General features: G+C 34.2%; 2 protein-coding genes across 2 annotated transcripts in view; both read right to left on the minus strand.

Annotated features, from left to right (window-relative positions):
- Positions 1–21,283, minus strand: part of LOC127867317 (transient receptor potential cation channel subfamily M member-like 2) — a 418,942-nt gene that overhangs the window by 268,472 nt on the left and 129,187 nt on the right. The gene's annotated exons all lie outside the window — the stretch shown is intronic.
- On the minus strand, positions 9,880–11,490 carry LOC127867324 (brain protein I3-like). The gene is made up of 3 exons (XM_052408409.1): positions 11,425–11,490; positions 10,898–11,121; positions 9,880–10,453 (listed from the first exon to the last, which is right to left on the minus strand). Exons 1-3 carry the CDS (start codon positions 11,444–11,446, stop codon positions 10,325–10,327), a joined length of 375 nt encoding a protein of 124 aa, XP_052264369.1. The 5' UTR covers positions 11,447–11,490; the 3' UTR covers positions 9,880–10,324.

Here is a 21,283-nt window from a genome sequence, read left to right on the forward strand (position 1 = left end):
GTATACAAAGAACAGTTCCATTTTGTGTGTGCATTTTCTGTGTGGCATAATTGAGTAACAGACATGGTAAACCACAGGCTCCCTTTTTTCAAAGAATAACGCATGATTTAAGAACATGTGTCTTAAGTCACTTAATGATTTCAAATATCCACATAGCTTGTTCATGTTGATATTGTTTTACAAATAATATTAATATTGTTATTTTCATCAATACTTGTCCAACAAGTCATCCTAGGTGCCAAACTTTGGAAAAGTTTACCGATATATTGGTCAGAAAATTTCAAATGGAAGTTGTTTATATGCCATCTAGAACCATCGTAGTTTAGTGATTGATCACACCAGCTATAAGTTCATTCAACTCATTCTTTAACATGATGACATCATCGGGCGTATTATCTTTTTAACCGTAAATAAATATGTTTGAATTGTCTTGTTATTCCTTCTTTAAGCAAGTTCATACTGTGATTTCTTGATATCTCTTGGATATTTGTGTGAATATATTAAGTAAACTTATGGGTTATTGAAGTCATAATTTAAAAAATAACGTTTAATTATTAAATCTAGTTATTTGTAATGAATATTAACCATTACAGTTGTTCGATGATTCAGCATAAAAACATTCCCGAATCCTTTATACGCGCGAAACCTTCACAATAACTTTATTTACATGTTTTGCAATCCTCCGGACATAGCTTTGAATAAAATCAGCATAGCTGGATAAAATTTCTGACGTTATAACCAACCACTTAATGATAGCTGAGACACGTAGTAAATGTTTTTCCAGATGTTAATTTTTACTCTTTTTTTTAATTTAGGTACTTATTATTTTTTATTTTTTTACCTAAACCTATACACTATTTTCAAATTATAAAAGAAAATAATACTACTTTTCATAATATAATACGTTATAAAGTTCTTCTAAATATGAAGGATTTTCTTGTGATGGCAGAGGATGTATTTGAGAGCATGGAACGACAATTCTGCGTAGAGATTAATATGTTGCAAAACGTCTTGTCGGGTAATATCACCTTTCATTTAAAGTGTAATATGCTGATAAAATAAAACAATTGGCCTTGCGGAAGGACATATTTAAGGTCTTTTGATCAACCGGTGATTTATAGAAGTACAAAAGAGTTCCAACAAATGGGTGTCACCTCGTTTCCATTTTATTTATATATTGCTTTTAATATGATAACAAAACTCAGATAAATATGACGCCGAAATCAGGAGAAAATGTCACATTTCTTAAACGGCGTACGACGCTAGCACACAAGATGTCATCACATAAGTCGACAAAATGATCAGAAAGATGACTCCTTTCCTCCAGCGTGAGATGACAAACGCATATGGGGTATCTTTACAAGCTATTAAGCGTAGAATATAGCATTAACTGAATTAAAAGGCATATGTACGAACGTATTTACAACCAGAAGTGACGTAATCGATCTTTTTGATTTGTATCTCTTTTTTCAAGAGTGTGCAACTTACAAACTGTATTAACACAGAGGAATTTTTTTATATGAGTGATAGTAATGAAATGCGGCGAGTTTGTTACGTTCAAAGCGGTGAAACCGGCATGCACAAATTAACATTCGTCAAATAATACGCTCTTTCTCCAGGTTTCATGGTGCTAGTAAGCGTTTAATTTTACGGAGAGACATCAGTCAGAAAAGTTCGTTAGGCTTCAACAGTAAATTCAGATTATAATCTTTACTGTTAATGTTTCCTAGCCATTTCTGAAACTTTTTTTTATTTCTTTGCAACCATTTATGAAAAAAGACGTATCAAAGATGTTTCAAGTTCTAGACATAAGGGGGTCTTCGATCGAAATTCCATCTGAAACGTGTTTTCCATTACCAAGAGACTTGCGACGTGTATAACGTTATCTAAAATGTCAATATTATATTGTCTAAGACTTTTGAATCACAAGTATGCTCAAATGATTTTATTCCAGAAAAGGCATTCGTTTACCCTTCCATTGCTTTAAAAAGGCCGTAGAAATATTTGGAGAAGTCTAAGATTAACCGGACACTTTTGAGCTAAACATAGCGTAGTTGTACTAAGACCTGCTACAGCCATTGATTTCAGATCTAACATTTGTTACAAATAACACAACTTTCGTGCTCTGTTGTTTTTATCCATATACGATTGTTCTCTTAATTCCATAGCAATTCATGCATTTGTTTACGCACTCATTTATTGTTTTGTTTTCACCGATAACATATTACCTGTCAGAATATGTCCAAAATGTCGAATAACAAATAAAGTTATACACGATTTTTTTAAAATCATCTTGTAGCTGACCTTGTATAGCATAGGTTAAATAAGCAATAATTTTAATCAACAGCTCACTTAGCAAAAATAACACATACCTGGGCATGGATCTAGGGTACACGTTTGACTTTCGGTTCCTATTCCCACACAATCTAGGCCGCCATTTTGAGGCGCAGGATCTGAGCAAGTGCGATGACGTGTCTGTGTTCCATTTGCGCACGTGACATCACATCTGCTCCATGATGACTACCAGTTAAAATTGCCATCGACTTTCATAAATATAAATCATTAAATATAAACGTAAACATTTAAATTTGATAGTTGAATCAGTACTGTATATGTATATTAATGTACATTGAAATCCAATTATCAAAAGTAGTGTATTTACGATAGTTCAATAAGCCATGTCGTTAAAACACCGCAATGGAGACACAGCAATTTTGAAATAGTATTTTAGAATTACGTTAAACTAATTAAAACATCGCAACAGACATAGTATTGTGTATAGCAAATATATTATATAATTTACAAACTTACGTTACATATGTTGCAGAGCTTTGGACACACTAGCTTAGCCTTCTGAATATCTGCACACATATTGAATAAGGAGTGAATCTTGGCACAGTCCACAGATTGGTCGTCAGTACAGGTTGCCGCTTTTAATACGGACAATGTTCATGTGTTATTTACAAATTTATTATATTGAATCCAAGTCTATTGTAGCATGAAAACGTCTTCAATACTATGTTTATGTAAATGAAAACATACTGGTGGTAGATTATGTACACGATATAGTTATCGATTAATCATTTCTTATCTGTCACCGACACATAGTTTCATGATAGTCTTCAGCCAAGTATAATGCATACATTACATCGTTTCTAGAACGACCTTAAATAGGTTTTGCAATGACAGGTGGTATTATTACACTTGTTGATGGACAGCTTTGTACGTTGTCAATTGTTAGTTTTACGAATTCTTTGTCGAAATGCATATTCGCGAGAATATTTATCTGTATTCGTATTTGTATGGTGTTGAATGTTTGTAGTGTTAGTCTGATAACGCTCAATTTCGCTCAATCGTACGTACGCCACGGATGGTTACATAGAGCCTTGTTGCACAGGGGGGGTAGCGCAACATTCGTGGCAGGCTACATCACGTTTGAAAGACGACGATTCAGCATTAGCAACAGATCTTCCAACCAAAGCACCTGATGAGCTCAGTGGGTTACAGTGCTGTCAATAAAATTCAAATGTAAGAGTGAAAGTTAATTGCATCAGCAAGGGATCTTCATAACTAAAAGGGCATGAAAGGCTGGTCTGCATAAATTAATATATTGATTTCGAAAAAAAAATGTTAACGTCATTTTTATTAAAATTATGTGCGACAAGCATTTTGTAGCTGAAGATCCATTTCATACAATGCCTACTAAAATTCAAACCAACTACGCTTACAATATTATCTTTGGACGTAACGTGTACGTCCGTTCAGTATAAGTCAGCGTAGTTGAACCCATGAAGCACGCCTGAATAAGAAATTATGGAAATGTTGCAAGAAGTACAATGCATATTTAATTTTAAAAAATAGTAATATAAAGAGAAAAATTAACAATACAATTGTATACAGCGATTGTAATATATTTCAATATTAATTGCACAGAATATTGTAGAATCCACAACATTTATTGGTAAGAAGTTGAAAATATAAACAGGTATGAACAATACCTCATTGGTAGCGCAAGTGACCGTTTGGTTGCATGTGTTTAAATCGGTCGCATTGTGGCAGTCGTAACATTGAAGAGCGGCTAGGTGAAATAGATATGGCTATCATATCATAGTTAAGTTCAATAAGTTCGCATGCGTATGAGTATAATTCCATAATATAGTATACGTATGTATGCCGATTAAATCATATTAAAAATATGCGAATGTTAAATAATCATTTTACCCTACAATCAATACGTTTACGAATAAATAAATATGCTACAAAGACTCGGTTGAAGGTTTCAATGAGTAAGGGTGAATTGGAATTCGTTAATGTCTATCGAATGCACTGAATTAAATAAAATATTCTTATTTTAAGTTCAGTTGCCCCTATGACGGTGTTAAATGGAAACAGGAAAGATTGAATGTATAATACAGTAATGAATATATACTACAGTAATAATCAGTATTAAAAGAACAGAATTACAGAAAAAATTTCGACTAAACATTCGAAACAAACATGAATTTGATTAAACCCTCTTAACATAAATCAGACAAACAGATTAGAGCATGTTTTTGCAAGACGTCATTTTGCATATACATATATTGTATGACAAACACTGACTTATTTGTTAAACATTAGATATTAAAAAGTTTTATTATTATTTTATGCGATATTATTGTTTAGCTCAAACAATGTCGTTTCTTGCGTTGAAAAGTTCAAATAGTCCAAGCATTTCTAAAAAAATTATTGGACTGCTTTGATTGTTCTATAACATGAAATTAATTATGCGTAGTGATTTGTTTTAACAAATCAATATGAAACTTGTAAATTAAAGCACTAAAAAGACTAATCATTGAAATATACTGTTATACACAAATCAGAGGTCGCTGTCTAGCAATTCGGTCCATGATGAGAATACGTATATGCCCATTTAAAAATTGCTGCAAGTACAGCCAAGCAAATATCTGAAATAAAATGCTCATTATGAACTAATTGTATATGTAAAAAGATTAAAGTGTCATACATGGGGAATCAAACGGTCTAATCCAAAATCAAAATATGCGTTTTGATATGACAGTTCGGCCATTTAAACAGGTAAATGTAGTCCGCATGCATTCAAAGCACGTTATGGCAAGCGGTTCGAAGCATAATCCCAAGAAACTAGCTTTTTACTGAGAACCAAGAACTTATGATCCCAAATAAATATTGTGTTCTCATTACAACTAAGGATATCCAAAAAAACGACGCGAAATGCTGTCAAGAACCTAGGTTATTGTCAAAAACTTGGATATAAAACGGGAACTTTGGTTCTCGCAGAATGTTTTGGCTTTATTATCTGATAAATTAAGTTCTAGATTTGAAAACCTAGGTTTTCATGAATTGTGTGTTTTTATAAAAATTCGTTAAATGTCTGACTGAAAACCTGGGTTCTGAAATGATAACTTAGGTTCTCATGAGAACCTAAGTTAAATGTGTGTATGTGCGTCGTCGCGTCGAGAACATGGGTTCTCGAATGTAAACAAAGGTTTTCAAATGATATCACAGGTTTCTGAATGTATGTTTAGCGTCTGCGAGCCAAAACAGCTACTAACCTCCAGTTAAAAGGGATATTGTGTTATAATTGGTCAATTTTGAAAACTACAGTTCTCGCATGAGAGACTAATTTTACGCCGTCCGACGCGTTATTTTGGGAACCAAGGTTCTCAACTTAAGTTCTCGTCATGAGAACTATGGTTTTCACAGATTATTAAACGTCTGTCGAAACCTTGGTTTTCAAATAAGAGCCTATGATATCGCCGTTTGATGCACATTTTATGATAACTTTAGTCCTGGTGAAAACCTAGAATATCAAATAAAACCTTGGGTTCTGGAAGACATGTGCAATCTTCAGGCGAGAACATATGTTCTCATTAAAAACCTAATTATTTTGGGATCATGCGTCGAACCGCTTGCCATAGAACGTCTATTTGGGTTTTCTTGATTCATCTTAAAGAATGCTTTTAACTTTACAAATGCATGTATTGTTCACATGTCTTAAAGGTACTTTTGCTGAGCTTGACAGTTACAGATGTGGCATAGATTCCATACATAAATGCATATTTATTCGACAAAACACAACACTAAATATCTCGTTTTTGTTTCTGGCTATAATAATACTATATTACTATTTCAAATAAATATATTTGTTTGATAATCAATTGATGATATGTTTCAAAAGTATGAATCATCTGAATATTTCCTTTAAGCATTTACTTGCTCGTATCACATGTTGCTTATCTCAGTTAGCATCATTATATATGCAGTTGGATGTTGTGTCATCAACATACTTGGAAATGGGTATTATACCATATGCGGTCAGTGTTTCTCAAGACAAGCCTCCGTATATGCACAGTTTGGTTATGAGCAACGCTGTCTGCCAGTCATACCGCGAAACCTTTCGGGTTAGGGTAGCGGAAAGGGTAGCTCCTTACAAGGCTACAAAATGGCCTTCCGCATACGGCATAAATCCCTTTTTTGCATGACGCGCCGAACATTCAGCATTTTTAATATATACAAGTGGAAGCAAATTAAATATGTTGCCATATCGGAATAAAATAAAGGAAAACAAACAAATTATCATAACACAAACTAATATAAGACTAAAACTTACATCTTTTCATCTTGGCCAGAGTTTGTAATCATGAATGGTTTCGATTTTGACGATTTTATTGAATCCACATTTAAAGTAACACAATCTTTGTCGATTATTTTAATTTTAAGTTTAAAGTTATGATTATGTGTAACGCCTTTTCTATTGTGTTCCATAAAATGTGTTCCTGACAGCATGTCTTTAAGTTGTATGCATTGTCGGCACGAACTTTACGTCCCATGTCACGATTTTGCTGATGTAATAACTCTGGACTTTATCTTTATTTCAACTAAATTATATGTTAATTGAAGGTGCATTTTAGTACATCGATACGGTCTACTTTAATTGTGTTGGTGATATTCTGAAAATGTTTTAAATGCAAACCGTCTTTATGAAAATAACTGCAATGGCCTATATTGACTTTTTCTGATTTGATCTGTTTTCTAACATACATTTTTTTTGCAATGCGGACTATGTTTATTAACGAAAACATAGAGTTAGGCGATGACAATAACAACTTTGTAGTGATAATGTTTTAAAATGTCTTGTTTATATCTTCTTTTTTCGACGCCTGTATATGTGGTGGTGTTTATTAAATTCCTATATAAACAAACTACAATTACCTTGAAGACAGATATCTGGTTTAAATAAGTAGCATTTCGCCTGGTTAAAGAAACATTTTTGCCGCGATATTTTGAAATCAGTTCATATATAAGAAAACATATAGTTCGAACCTTATCTGAATTATAAATTAACATGATTGAACTCCACTTAAATGTTGCTGTCGTGCTTTGTCATGAGCGACAAACCGTCTGACAAAAAATAACATTTGTGCACAGTTATTTTAAATTACTTTAAGACATGAGGCTCGAAAATGCCAAATTTTTAAAATACAAATCATGAAGACCTTTGAAGTTATCGTCGGACAAGCTATAATCTACAATATGTTAAAACATACGATCACAAATTCCACCGAAGGGGCACGATCCATTGTCAGTCTAAGGTTTATACATTTAGTTTTAAAGCTTTCTCATATAAAAAGGTGTTCTCACGCGTTACAATACTTGTGTCAACAATTCATAGAGTTTCACTGTATGTGTGTACTGTTCTGTTGCGTTTGTATGATTTCGTATTACTGGTACGTATTTGACGATGAGGTTTACATGCTGAAGTCGTAAATAAATCTGATGCTCTGTTTCATTAAGAAGTTTTTCTATACTGAATATTTAAAACTGTATTGATTTTCCAGAAAACGAAACATAACTACAAAAAGGATATACTGGACAGGAAACAGAGACAATGACACAATTGGGTTATCCACTCTTATACCATAATGTGCTTAAATATACATCACGTTATGGTTCATTATTGACCATGTAATCAGCTGTGTACACGGAAGACTGTATATTTTATAAATTGACTGTATACTAGTGTACAGCAATCGCGTTAGTTTTCTAGTTTGATTAAGAGCAAATACGTTAAATTAAATTAATAGATTCCCCATATTACACGGAATTTCTATTAGTATTATTGGTGTGCATCAAATATTCATATCCGCATTCGACCTACTTGCATTGACTTACATTGCTGTCGTAAGTTCAATAACAATTGATTTTAACCAATCAATAGAATATATATATTATAAACTCAGACAATTTTAATGTGAATCAACGTATTTATATATGTATGTAGTAATAGAAACTGTGTTGTGTTAAATAGCCTACATATAACAACGACAGGTTTATATCATAAACGATTCCATTGTAACAGTTATAAAAGCTAAGTTTAATAATTTCATATAAATTTTAGCAATGGCTCGCTTTGACTGTAATATTGAATACTGTTATTGTGTTCGCAGTTATTTTAGTTTCCTATTCAAGGCTTAAGTGTGCAACCTTTAAAAACGGGAATATACTGCTACCTGCCCGTCTCTCGGTCGGACGGTAAGATGTACGGTCCAAAGACCAGTTTGTTTCCACGCGAAGTTTTGAGAACGCCTTGACCTAAGATCATTCACATTAGAATGATAATCACACGTTATAAATGGTTGGGGCATATACAATTGTAAAGGATTATAATTTTAATATTGTTTTGGGGAGGAGGTTACATTTTTGCGAAAATCTTATGTTATTCTCGCAAACATGAGCACAGTGAGCCTATATGTGTTGGTGTAAGTAGTGACAATAACACCAGCCATGAAATTAGGGAAACTACGGAATACCGTTAGTGCCATCGTGGGTTACACATTAAAATCAAGAGGGCGACAATGCGATAGTGCGATAGTACGATGGCGACAATGCGATAGTACGATGGCGACAATGCGATAGTACAAAGGCGACAATGCAACAACGCGATAGTACGATGGCGACAATACTGTCGCCATCGTATTATCGGATTGTCGCCATCGTACTATCGTGTTATCGTACTGTCGTCATCGTATTATCGCATTGTCGCCATCGTACTATCGAATTGTAGACATCGTATATTCGCACTGTCGCATTGTCGTCATCGTACTGTCACATCCGTTGACAATCCAAACTGACAGATATGCCCAAAATAACATGGCACGAAATGAACGTTTTTGTTTTGGGGTTTGGAAGATAAAAAAAACATGGTATATGTTTATGTAGCTGTAACACTGATCTAAGGAAAACATATATTAGCCGATTATTTCAGGAACTTCGCATGTACATTGTGTAAAAGGTCAAATATTAGAACATGTTAATCGGCGTGTAGGAATACGTACTTACGGTTGCCGGATATCGACTAGTTTATTCGACGCTGCTTTATTTGGTCAATGTTTGCAACAGTGGCAGGATAAATCGTTATTCTTTTCTGGGAACACATGTTATAACTTTCATTGTTACGTCAGAAATTAAACAAATGTTTTGTTCATACCTAATCATCAATCACAATCGTAAATAATTATGGGTTTGTTAACGCTTTTATCGAGAAAATGTATAATATATCCATAACCGTTAAAAGCTTGAATTGCTTAGTGAAAGTATAACAATTTGAATATTATTATAAGCACAACATATTCAGTGGGATCGAAAGTGTTTTTATCATACAAATAATGAGTGGACACAGATAACGCATTACACGTTTTCAAGTTATACTACATTATTGCACTGTGTACGCAAAATTATGAACCCCAATACGGTTAAGCCTAAACTGTATGACTGTCGCGATAGTTAGGGTGTTGATGTGCGTCTGTGAGGGCGTCTGTCTGTCCGCGTGGTTACTATTAAACAACATCTTTGAAACTGATCAAATGTAATCAGTTCTAACACCACTACGTTCACAAAAACAAATACAAAAACAATAATAAGTAACGTCATGAACAGTAATAATATTTTACTAATAAGCATTTACTATAGTATGTACTAAGCAAATACGCCAACTCACGATTTATGTGTAATTAATAAACACCTTTTTACTTATTTGAATGCAATTATTACTGCAAATTATCAAATCATTAATATAATATGTATTGCTCAAATGCATAGTTTATCTACGGTGATTTAATAGGTAAACAAATTGCTTTAACAGGAATGTAACCAGTATTTGTTATATGCGTTAAGGAGCTAAGCCTAGTACACTTTTGATACATTTTAGATTCAATTCGTTTTAAATACCATACATAACATTACGTGTCCATCTTGTAAATCATATCTCACAAATCAAACGTGGGGTATGTCACGTCTAACGATCTTAGAAGCTACAATTGCAATGCGTGCATCGTTTCTCCTCCATACAAAGGCAGAAGAGAACCCCAACTGGGAACAGCAATATTGCCAGTAAAATCCCACATGTGGAGTACATTTTTATTAGGATGCCTTGCTGTAATAAATAACATATCATCATATAGGAAACTGGTTTGCTCGACTAAATCGAAAGCCTAAAGCTGTTATTAAAACTCTGTGTTTATCTCGAAATAAGCAGTAATTTGAAAAAGAAACAAACTCTGACTGGGCATTGAACCACGGACTCACCGGTCGAAATGCCTGTCAAATCAACAGAAACGTTACTCTGGTACTTAACAATATATCAACATGGTATCATATAACAAATAGAAACCAACAGTGTGTTTGTGACATAAGATTGTATTTTTAATATTTGTAAAATAAATTCATGAAGAAATCATATACCATTCGACGCGTACATGTTTTGTATATTAAATCATACATATCTTTGTTATCACATACAGTTATTTGGCCTTTAAAGCTGTAAAAAATCACATTAAGTAATTTTGATTGTATAATTATGAAAAAAATATTAATTTACCCCACAATGGGGACAGTTTCCGGTTCGAGCATTTCCTGCTGATATCACTGCCACAGTTGTGTTCTGCTGAGCCTGGAACATGTTTTGGACGTGAGGGTTCGGTGCCTGAGTGTAGGGATACTGGCAAATGGGTTGAGGGGCGGTTTGACTGTAGTAGCCCGGGGCTGCGGGTTGACTGTAGTAACCCGGGGGTGCGGGTTGACTCTGAGCGTTGTAGACATTACCTGATTTACAAAGGTGATCATGAAGTATAGTAGAACTATTGGTTTTCGAATGAAGTTAACGACGATGAACACAAGATTCAGTATAGTACCCAAAATTCACTCACATGTTCTTTATTGAATGAAATCAAATCGAGTTATTTATGCAATGGTTCTTAAATCATATAATTATGAAAGTAAGATATATGTTTAAAAAATCAAAAACACGATGTGAACATATGTGCATTTAAGTCTTGAAACCGCTTACAGATTTCAAGAAAAAAAAATATGAATGCTAAAACAAGAGAACAGTTGTCGAGACGTTACTTGTGTAAACATGTGTCGTCATTGTGTTCCCGGCAAATACGAATTCACTAACAGAAGGTACTATGGTTTCCTAAAAGATGACACACATATGTTGCTTAGGCATTTCAAATACAAATGTACCTTTTCTTTGGATATCAAACCGAAGAGATATATAGAGAACACATGATTTGTGTCGAGATAGAGAAAGTTTATCCGGTGAGGCTAAGAAAAAGAAAATAGTGCGAGCTTTAGGGAGCCCTATTTTTCTTTTTCGGGCCGAACCGGATAAACTTTCTCCATCTCGGCACCAACCATGCATTCGATTTATCCTGCTTCATGCCGTTGACACATTTTATCAAAGACAAATGATAAATTGACATAACAATATAATTATTCTTGTCAAGCCTCCTACATGTACACAACATTCCAGACGACCGAATAATTACCGATTGTCACGTAAAAAAATAGTTCCACTTTAAACTGTTCCTTTTAATACTTTCCTATTGAAAATATGAGAAGAAATAAAAAACGAATCGAGAAGTGATATTTTTCTCTTGGTCTACAATTACGATAGCAGCCGATATTGGTAAAATACTACACCCTTGTGTAGTGTATTGGAAAGGTTACAGTCAAATATTTGTCACAGCGTGCGTAGGAATACATTACTTCCTGTTGACCGGAAAAAGGAAAATTTGTTCGACCCTGCTTTATTAGGTCAATATTTGCAACAGAGGCAGGATAATTATGTTTATGTTAACGTTTGTTAAATTATCCTTATGTGGTTTAACCTTGATGATCCCACAATGTTTTGAATGTATTCGATGTATTCACATATATTCAGAAAAAGTAGTTTACTCGAATAGAACGCCGTGCGCATTATTACATTTAGGACGATGGTGTTATTTTTGGATCATTTACTAGCAATCACGATCTGCTTGAATTTGATGGTAAGATACATATTTGCATCCCAAATTGTTTTAATTACAAGCAATGCCCAGTGAACTGGATGGTCAATGACACGTTGTTTATTCTATCGGAAATTGTACGATTCAATTTTGGAAGTTTCGTGTGATCATAAAAGCAATGGTTAAACTAAAATTCTAGGATGAGCGCTACCAAGTCTGTCAATATTTAGATAATTTACCATTATAATGTCTATCATTGCATGACCGCTATCACAATTACGTTCATTTTTTCTGTACTGTTATTACGAAATGAATGGTTACTGGGATTGCTCCTTACAAACTAAATAATTATGTTATTTAAAAAAAAAACATAACAATATTATTTGCTTTTAAACATCGCTTTCTATAACAACAACACGTCCACCTTGCATCAAAGAAATTAGACATTAACAAAGATTGATTATTGTATAGTATGAATAGAACGAAATAAAAATGTACACAGAGATTTGTATCATTGTCAAACCATTCAAACTTACCTTTACAATAAATGAAAATAACAGAGAATAAACGACATATTATAAGGGCGTGGATTAAGTGGCATGCGACTGTATATTAGGTCCATGATTGGCTTTTATACGCAATATAAATTACCCGCTCCGAAGAGACTTCCGAACATTTTTGAAAATAGCACCAAGTGACGTACGCTGAAAATTACAATCACGCCCAAATAATGTTTATACAGTATTGGTTAGCTTTGCTCACTGCACAAGCTCCGCCTTTACTGATTCAGTAGATTATACTCCGCTTCGTTTCCAATACTCTCGGCAAATACTGCAGTATCCAGCGTATACACATTTGTATTTATTAATTGTAGCAGACGACAACTTTAACGGGTTAGGGATGATAATAATAGCACACTGGTGATATGTCACTGTGTTAGTTGTGGTTACAATTAATTATGTAAATAGTTTAGGAGTGTTATGGTGTACGCATGTACTCTCTTAATTATCCAACGCCATTTACTCGAATACACATGTTTCTGAAAATGTCATGACTTTATTATCTCTTCGAAAAAGATTGTTTTGTATGAGATGATGATTGTTGATTGTTTTGCTAAACTATATGTGGCTACAGAATGCGACCTTGACATTCGGCGGTAAACCTTCAACTGGAGAATAGCCTGTTTTAAAGATGGCAGTAAATTATTGAACTTTGATTCGTGTCGCGTTTCTAACAAATCGCATGGCTGATCTTTATGTATTATTTTTGTTTAAACCTCTGTATTTAAGCTGGTTGCATTGAAAATACTACAACTTATTTGAAATGCTAACGTGTCCATTTCCCGGGACTAGAACCAGTACTTGGCGTCTATCGATGAGATCTAAAGAGCGCTGATCAGCGGGGATCGAACCGAAACGAAGTCGGCTTGGAAAGCGCTTGAAAATATATGGTGATGGGCGTCTTTATGCGCAAGATGTTGCGTTTATTGTTTGTTGAAGTTTCTGCTTTTAGATTGGTATTTGATAAGGAAATTTTTGAGTATACATGTTTTGTTATCAAGTCACATTTGTGTTGTAAGAATAAATTACGGTTAAGTCGGCGAAGTAACAAAAGTCCAATTTTTGACCGCTCATTGCGCATCTTTTTATTGCAACAATAGTTTGTTACATGAGCTTTTTTTAAATAAAAACATTGCGATCCCTTAATTGTATTACAGAAAACAAATAGAAGGTAGTCAAAATACACAAGCAGTACCGGATTTAACACCGTTGGAGGCCCATATGCCGTGAAACTGTTTGGGCCTATGCCCCAGGCCCCTAGTCGGCCAAGTGCCTACTGAAAGGCCAGTGCCCAGTCAATGTCCTTCGTTTAAATTAGCCTGCCAGTGCCAGGGCTGGCAATACATAAAATATGCCAATTGTCTTGTATAGGTTTAAAATGTCATTATAATAACGCAATGCCTATACGACATATTATTATACAATAAATAATTTATGACAACAATCAGTGTAGAATGTATATTAACGTATTTAACTATTTATCCATAAGGAAAGAATATGAAAATTAAATTACGATCTACAATAGAGATTTACCTTTCTTTCCGTTTCATACCGTACCTAATGAACACGTAATGAGCACCTTGAAAACGATATCACTAACAACAAAACAATACGGTTTTGAAAACTGTGAATGATTGTGTTTTGGTAACAAGACGTGACCTTTAATCAGAACATGTCCTTGGTATAAAGTAATTGTCCATTCATTAGCTTAGTCTTAGTAAGTAAGTAGAAATTCTTTCGCCACGGTCTCATCGTGACCCTAAAACTCGCAGGACCCATAGACAGCTGCCTAATCTGCGTTCGTTTGCATGATGTCGCAATATACCATAATGCTTGCCTATTTCGGAGTTCAACATTAAACAAACCATAAACGAGAAAGTGAAATAAAACAGCAAAGAAATCACAGCAAACGAAACAATAAAGTCTTGAGAAGTTCAGACAACTTAATTTCAGCAGTTTGACTGGTTGGAATATAATGAAAATAGAAAACGCACGATTATAACATTCCTTTACCGAGGCCTGTTCTGGTGTGTAACTATACTCCATTCTTTAGATTTAAATACGAACAAATGTCAGATAATTCTCAAAAAATGGACTTTCATTTTCAGTATTGTTTTGTTGCACTCAATATAGGGCATGCTTGTTCATGTTAATAATTAAACACGTATAAGTAATGGTAAATGGTATTATAATAGTTAAAAAAAAATAAGTGGAGTATTGACGTCGCAATCGCACGAAAATATGTTAATTCCCAAATTCGACATTATATTGTTATATCAAAAAAATAAATTATAAACGACTGTTTTTTACTGTAAAAAACTGTCTAGTTAAATTTATCACAATAAAAGGAATAGCGCGTTGTTTCACGTTTTATAGCAATAACACGATTGTTAATATAACAATAATTGGGTAAAACACTGACCTGTTTTAGAGAATGTGTCCTGTATAACCCAACAACTACGGTTACTTAAACATGATGTGCCTCAAAATCAATCTATCGACAATGGATATATTTACGGCGCCTAGCCAAAACGGATAATACTGGAAACATTTGTATGTAACCGGCTTATACGCGAAACGGCTACGGATGATATCAGAATATATTTGAGTCGCGTTCTGAGAAAACTGGGCTTAATGCATGTGCGCAAAGTGTCATGCCAGATTAGCCTATGCCGTATCGCGTATTAGCCGGTAACACATTTGTGTTGTCCGTTTTGGTTAGGCGCCGTGATATATCATGCCCCGCGAAGCGTTGGTATTTAGTGTTATTGATTGAGTCGGGTAACAAGCGAATTTTAGTTCCATTTATTCTTCTAAGACGCTTATTATTGGTTTTACATCAAACGAAAATGTCGATATTTTAACAAAACCACAGCTTCATGACTAAACAAATAGAGAATATTAGGCTAGCGTTGTATTTCATTCAGTCATTCATTATTCAAAATTCGAATTCAATTCGATGGCAGTATTTACCGATTTGTTATCTCTTTTTCATTTAGATCCGTAGACTATAAAACAAAACGGACTTACGCTCTGCTTTTAATAAAAAAAAAACGCGTTCTGTGACGCTTTTATGGAAGTGTTTGTTCAAATAAAGTCTCTGTTTTACCAAGCTCAGATCTAAGCCAAAAGTATCGTCGCAGATTAGCCTGTCCGGAATAAGCAGACTTATCTTGGACGGAGCTTTAAAGTGGCCCGTTCAAGTTTTGGTAAATTAACAAAATAAAAAAATGTTTCATATTCGCAAATTATCGTTTTATTTATGATATTTGTGAGGAAATACTAATACTGAACATTAAACATGCTCTAAAATATCCATTATATGCATCTTTCGACGATTTGAAAACCTGAATATTCTAAAGCGTTGCAACGCGAAACGATAGAATAATTTGGAAAGTTCTGTTCTTGTCGTTATATTTTGTGAAACTACGAGGATTGCTTATATAAGGTAAAACATACATGCCATCGTAGCAAAGATGCCAAGGGTCAGTGGTTCGAGCCCAGTTGAGGGCTACTTTTTTTCCTTTTTTAATTGTATTCGTTTTTTTTTACTGGGGATGTTTAGGTCCAATGTTTGAACTTACCAATATACAGCATTTAATGACAAACTTCAATACATGCCAAAATCTGTGAAAAAGCCCCTTTAAATACATATAAAAAGCTCGTTTTTCCATATCGCACTCATATTCCTACGGATGAGTTGTAAACATCTTTGTCAGCTTACCTTTAAACGAATCAATTGTAAAAGAGTTTTGTTAACGACTTTCTTAAGACTATTGTTGTCTTTGTCGGTATTAATTGTGTTGGGATGACAGTTTTAACTGAAATCAATACATTCAATAGGTAAGTGTTTGGTCGATGTAAAGGTTCTAAATATGAATATTGAGCAATTAACATATCATAATTATGCCAGCGCCATATGGTAAACATGCGGACGCCACCGTTTCGCTTGTTTAGTTCACCCGAGAAAAAGGTGCTCGCGGTTTGTTTTTATCATCGCCTTTTGTTTGTCCGTTTTGCGTCATGCGTCGTGCGGCGTTAACAATTACCTTGTTGACACTCTAAATATATTACTATTAAAAAAGGTAATAAAAACAGTAGATTATTTTTGTGCAATATTTTAGATGTTCGAATCCAAATCGAAAGTGTTTTGATAAATACGGATTATGTACTGTAAACATACGTTCTGTAAAATATTAAATATAGAAACGGTAAGAAAGACACAAACAAACAGTCAGGGGTTTCACTGACCGATACAAAATTGTCGACACTAACTTTCGCACTTCTGATAAAGTTGGAGCCAAGTTTGTTCTTTTATAATTGTATGAATAATAATAATAATTAATTATACGTATTTGTATTGACTCATTTCAAGGGTCTAAAGGCTTGTCAAAGTAGTAAAATAAACTTAAGTCTTATTAACAAAATTTAACATTCTAATCGTTAATAGCTAGATATATTTATTTCGGAACAATTTTGACTCATACTTGCGTATTTTGTTTTCATTGTTGACATGTTTTGTTGAGATGTGAAAATATATGAAGAGAAAAAAAGCCAAAGACACTGGACGCTATTAACTATTTTAAACTATAAGTTTTCTGGATTGAAAACTTGAAAAGCGAAACCCGATGACCAAGATGAATGATTTCTATAGACCTAGGATGAACCTTACATTCGAAGGCAGCTTCAGACAAGAAGTTCTTACAGCCAAAGACAGGACTGGTTTGAATATCAAGAACATTTTAACCCGAGCGAAATTTCCCAGGCTTGTTGAATTCCATATAACCGATATAACTAATTTAACAGGCTGAGGAACATCATTCAGTCGTATCTTCCTTGTGCACTTATTGCAATGACGTCCCTACTCACAGCGTGCTCATGCTATACAAAAGGAACAAAACAACAGAAAAACATGAAACTTTCCATGGAAAGAATAAACAGGCATGCCTGAACTTCTTAGGAGAAAAAAAGCTGTTTATTGGCCGATAAGTAACGAACCGTCGAACATCTTTCGAATTTTTAAAAATGAAAGACCGAAACAATATTCATACCTGACCTACAAGCCGGACAATTACGAGGCCGTTTACCACTAGTCCCCTCAACATATTGGCCTTAAGTTTGCACCCTTCAAAACAGTTGGCGGGGACTTTTTCTCCTGTGTCTGAAAGGCATCACACTTTCGAGTAGTGCAATAAGAAGCGTTATTTGAAGCATTGTTTGCATAACATTACAAATCAACAGTTTAACTATATTTTGAAAACAAGAAACGTAATAATTATACTTCTCAAAAATACTCGCGCATGTGTATGAACGTTGGAGCCACCAACAGACTTAACCACATAATTATAGTGTGGAAATATAAAGGAACATATCATGAAATAAATTCCACAGCAACACCCTCCCCCGCCCTGGGCGCCGCCTTTTGATTCAAGAAGGCAAGTTGTAACTAGTGCTTGCACGTAGCGTTGGTCGTATGATCAACCTCCTTTCGGAGGTATAAAATGTATCGAGCAAAGCTCTATCGTATCCACGTCGTCATTGAACATACGTGATACTGATCGATTCAAATTGTATTGTTGTCATTTATGATTGTTTAAAATTTTATTTTATGTTTTGTTTAAAAAATTACATAAAAATTTAATTATTTCGAATATAACAAGATTATCATAAAACACGAAAAAAATGTGCATTATAAATTATTATGGATCTGGGAGGATTATATTTTTGAGGGTAGCAGTGGATTATATTTTTGAGGGTAGTAGTGTGTACCGTTCATTCACCTGTTGTGGTAAACAGTGGCTTAGCTCGAAACCAGCCACATCTGTGCGCGGATATTTACATCCTAAAATAGGTAATAAGATTGATTCGTTCAACAAAGTTGTAACAGTTGCATCCCTTGCATCGTTGCAAGGTTTTATGTTAAAGTTTGAAACAATAATTGTACGATACGATTTATTTCTCTTATTTGTTGCCATGGTCTATGTAGTTTAAAGGCGTGCAAACATTCACTTATTACGCCTCTCTTTGAGAGACAGAAGGTACTGGCCTTTCTCTTGTCTGGTCCTCCTTCATTCTGTTTCTATGAAGCATGGTAATGTTTCGACATCTTTAAGCGAAAAGATACTTTTAAAACATACGCGTATTTAAAATGTGAATGTTGTCTTGCGCCATTTGATGCCATTTTTAAGTTAGTGGAATTTTGAGGCGAGTCGAATATAGTTATATCTATTTATCTATACAATTATTGTCAGCTGTAGCATTTGTGGCCAGGGGAAACTTTCAGCCGATTAGAAAAGCAAGCGAACGAGATAACGATATATTGCATGAGCTAGACAATTGTGATACAAAAGAAATGTATTAACGTATGATAAACATTCCATTCCGTATGAAAGACATTTTAGATGGTAGATACGACGTTTAATAATCCATAATCCACACTGTGCGAAATACGATACACTATCCGCACAACAGGAATGATGACATGTATAGTACGGAATGAAACTCAATAATAATAACGTATAAAGTAGAAAAAAATAAGGTACACAAACAATATTTTTATTCAACCATATGCCGTAACGGTTCAATAAACATTGATTGAAACAAAAGAAGCCATTCTTACACTAGGTGTATAATACACAGACGAGAATTTAAACGTTGTGTGTTTATTAAATAGAAACTAACCGACATGGCCATACTTTAACAAATCTTGCTATGCTTATCGATGTTCATTTCAGACGGTTGATGTTAACAAGGTAACACTATTCTTAACGACACTTATGTTTGTAAATTCGCAGTTACTAATAAATGCTATAATTAATGCTAGATCAGTAAACTGTGCATTTTTTTTAAGAACGCAATACATTGGTAATTAACATTCCTTCATACGCGATCACTACGGATCCTTATTGTGATATTATTTTGAGTTTTGTTTTAAAATAATATACAGTTTCAATTGAAAACAGATCTTGGTGACTCAACTACACACACCGAACCTTGTTAACGAAGTTTGTGATTAAAATTGCACACAATCATCCAAGCGTATCCAATAAACATACAACGCGTATTGCTATGGAAAGCTGTATGGGCATACTAACGCATATCTCTTGTATCATAAAATTCACAAATTGTTTTTTCAAACATATTAACATGAAAATGATCTTATTTCACATGCGGTAAGTATGAAAGAAGTGATGGGAGATGAGGCCTACGTACAGATAGCATCGGAGTTTATGTTACAAGAATCCTATACCCATAGTGTCAAATTATAAAACGGCAAACTCTCGCCGTCCCTTTATGTGACCGTCTTCAAACCTGATTTCACTCTAAAGACGAAAATCTTCCGAAAATTTGAATAAAGTGTGTCATGTTACTTTTAAGAAAGTGCATCTCGCATATGCTATACATAGATGGTTACGTCACTACGTTAGTGTCATCTCTATACTAAGACGCATCACATTCCCCTGGTTTGGGGAATTATTCTTTCGCCAAAGTAGTCCTGCGTAGGAAAGAAAATGTTGAGAATGAAAGAAAAATCGCGTTTAATTGTGTGTTTGAAACGGAATGTTGTTTAAAGAAATGTTATTTAATCATGTTTAAATGTGATTTTGAATCTCTGTTTAGACTGATAGCGATTATCTGAAGCAAGATTACCTGACCTACTTTCGCTTTCACTTTTCACTCGTAAAAGAAGTGCTCCTTTCACGTTAGTACACAAGTAAGTAAGACCGGTGTGTACACAATGCATCTCGCCTCATAAGAAAATTTTGTCAAAAGCCCTGTTCCACATTGTACGCACGTAATAGCTTCAGATTTCAACTAAGTCTCCGATGAAACCCATGGCATGGTATACGATACACCCAACGACATGTGTGCGTCTGAAACATTTCCTGTATGAAACAGAGAAATTAAATATTTATTTCGGACCACGGCGGGACTCACAACGCTTAAATCAAATATTACTTAAGACGTTCTTAATATTGCATTTATCAAGCTAAAGGTTACATTAGGGCAACAGTGAGATGTATCTATGTCTCAAGGAATTATTGTTAAAAGTAAATGGAAACACATGTACTATGAAATAAGGGTAATGCTATCGGTATTAACTAGTATGTTTAAGATAAACAATGTATTTTTTAAGCGATAGTAAACGTGAACATGCATTTCGAAACTGAGCAAATGTCGAGTGTGAAACAACTCTTTGATGTCCAGGGTGCGATTTTTTAAAGCTATTTTCCTACTAAATAGTAGTTTGTTAAACGAGAGACACAACGATAAATTTTAACATATTTAATGAAATAGACACAACTCTCTATGTTAAGTTGTTGTTCGTGAGTTTTGTTTTGTTGGTAGTTCATTTTATTGTAGATATATTCCAGTCTAGTTGCTATGCACTCCTATTTTATAAGGTATTTTTTT

This window comes from Dreissena polymorpha, chromosome 2 (assembly GCF_020536995.1).
Source record: "Dreissena polymorpha isolate Duluth1 chromosome 2, UMN_Dpol_1.0, whole genome shotgun sequence".
In the NCBI taxonomy this organism is placed as follows: Eukaryota; Metazoa; Mollusca; class Bivalvia; order Myida; family Dreissenidae; genus Dreissena; species Dreissena polymorpha.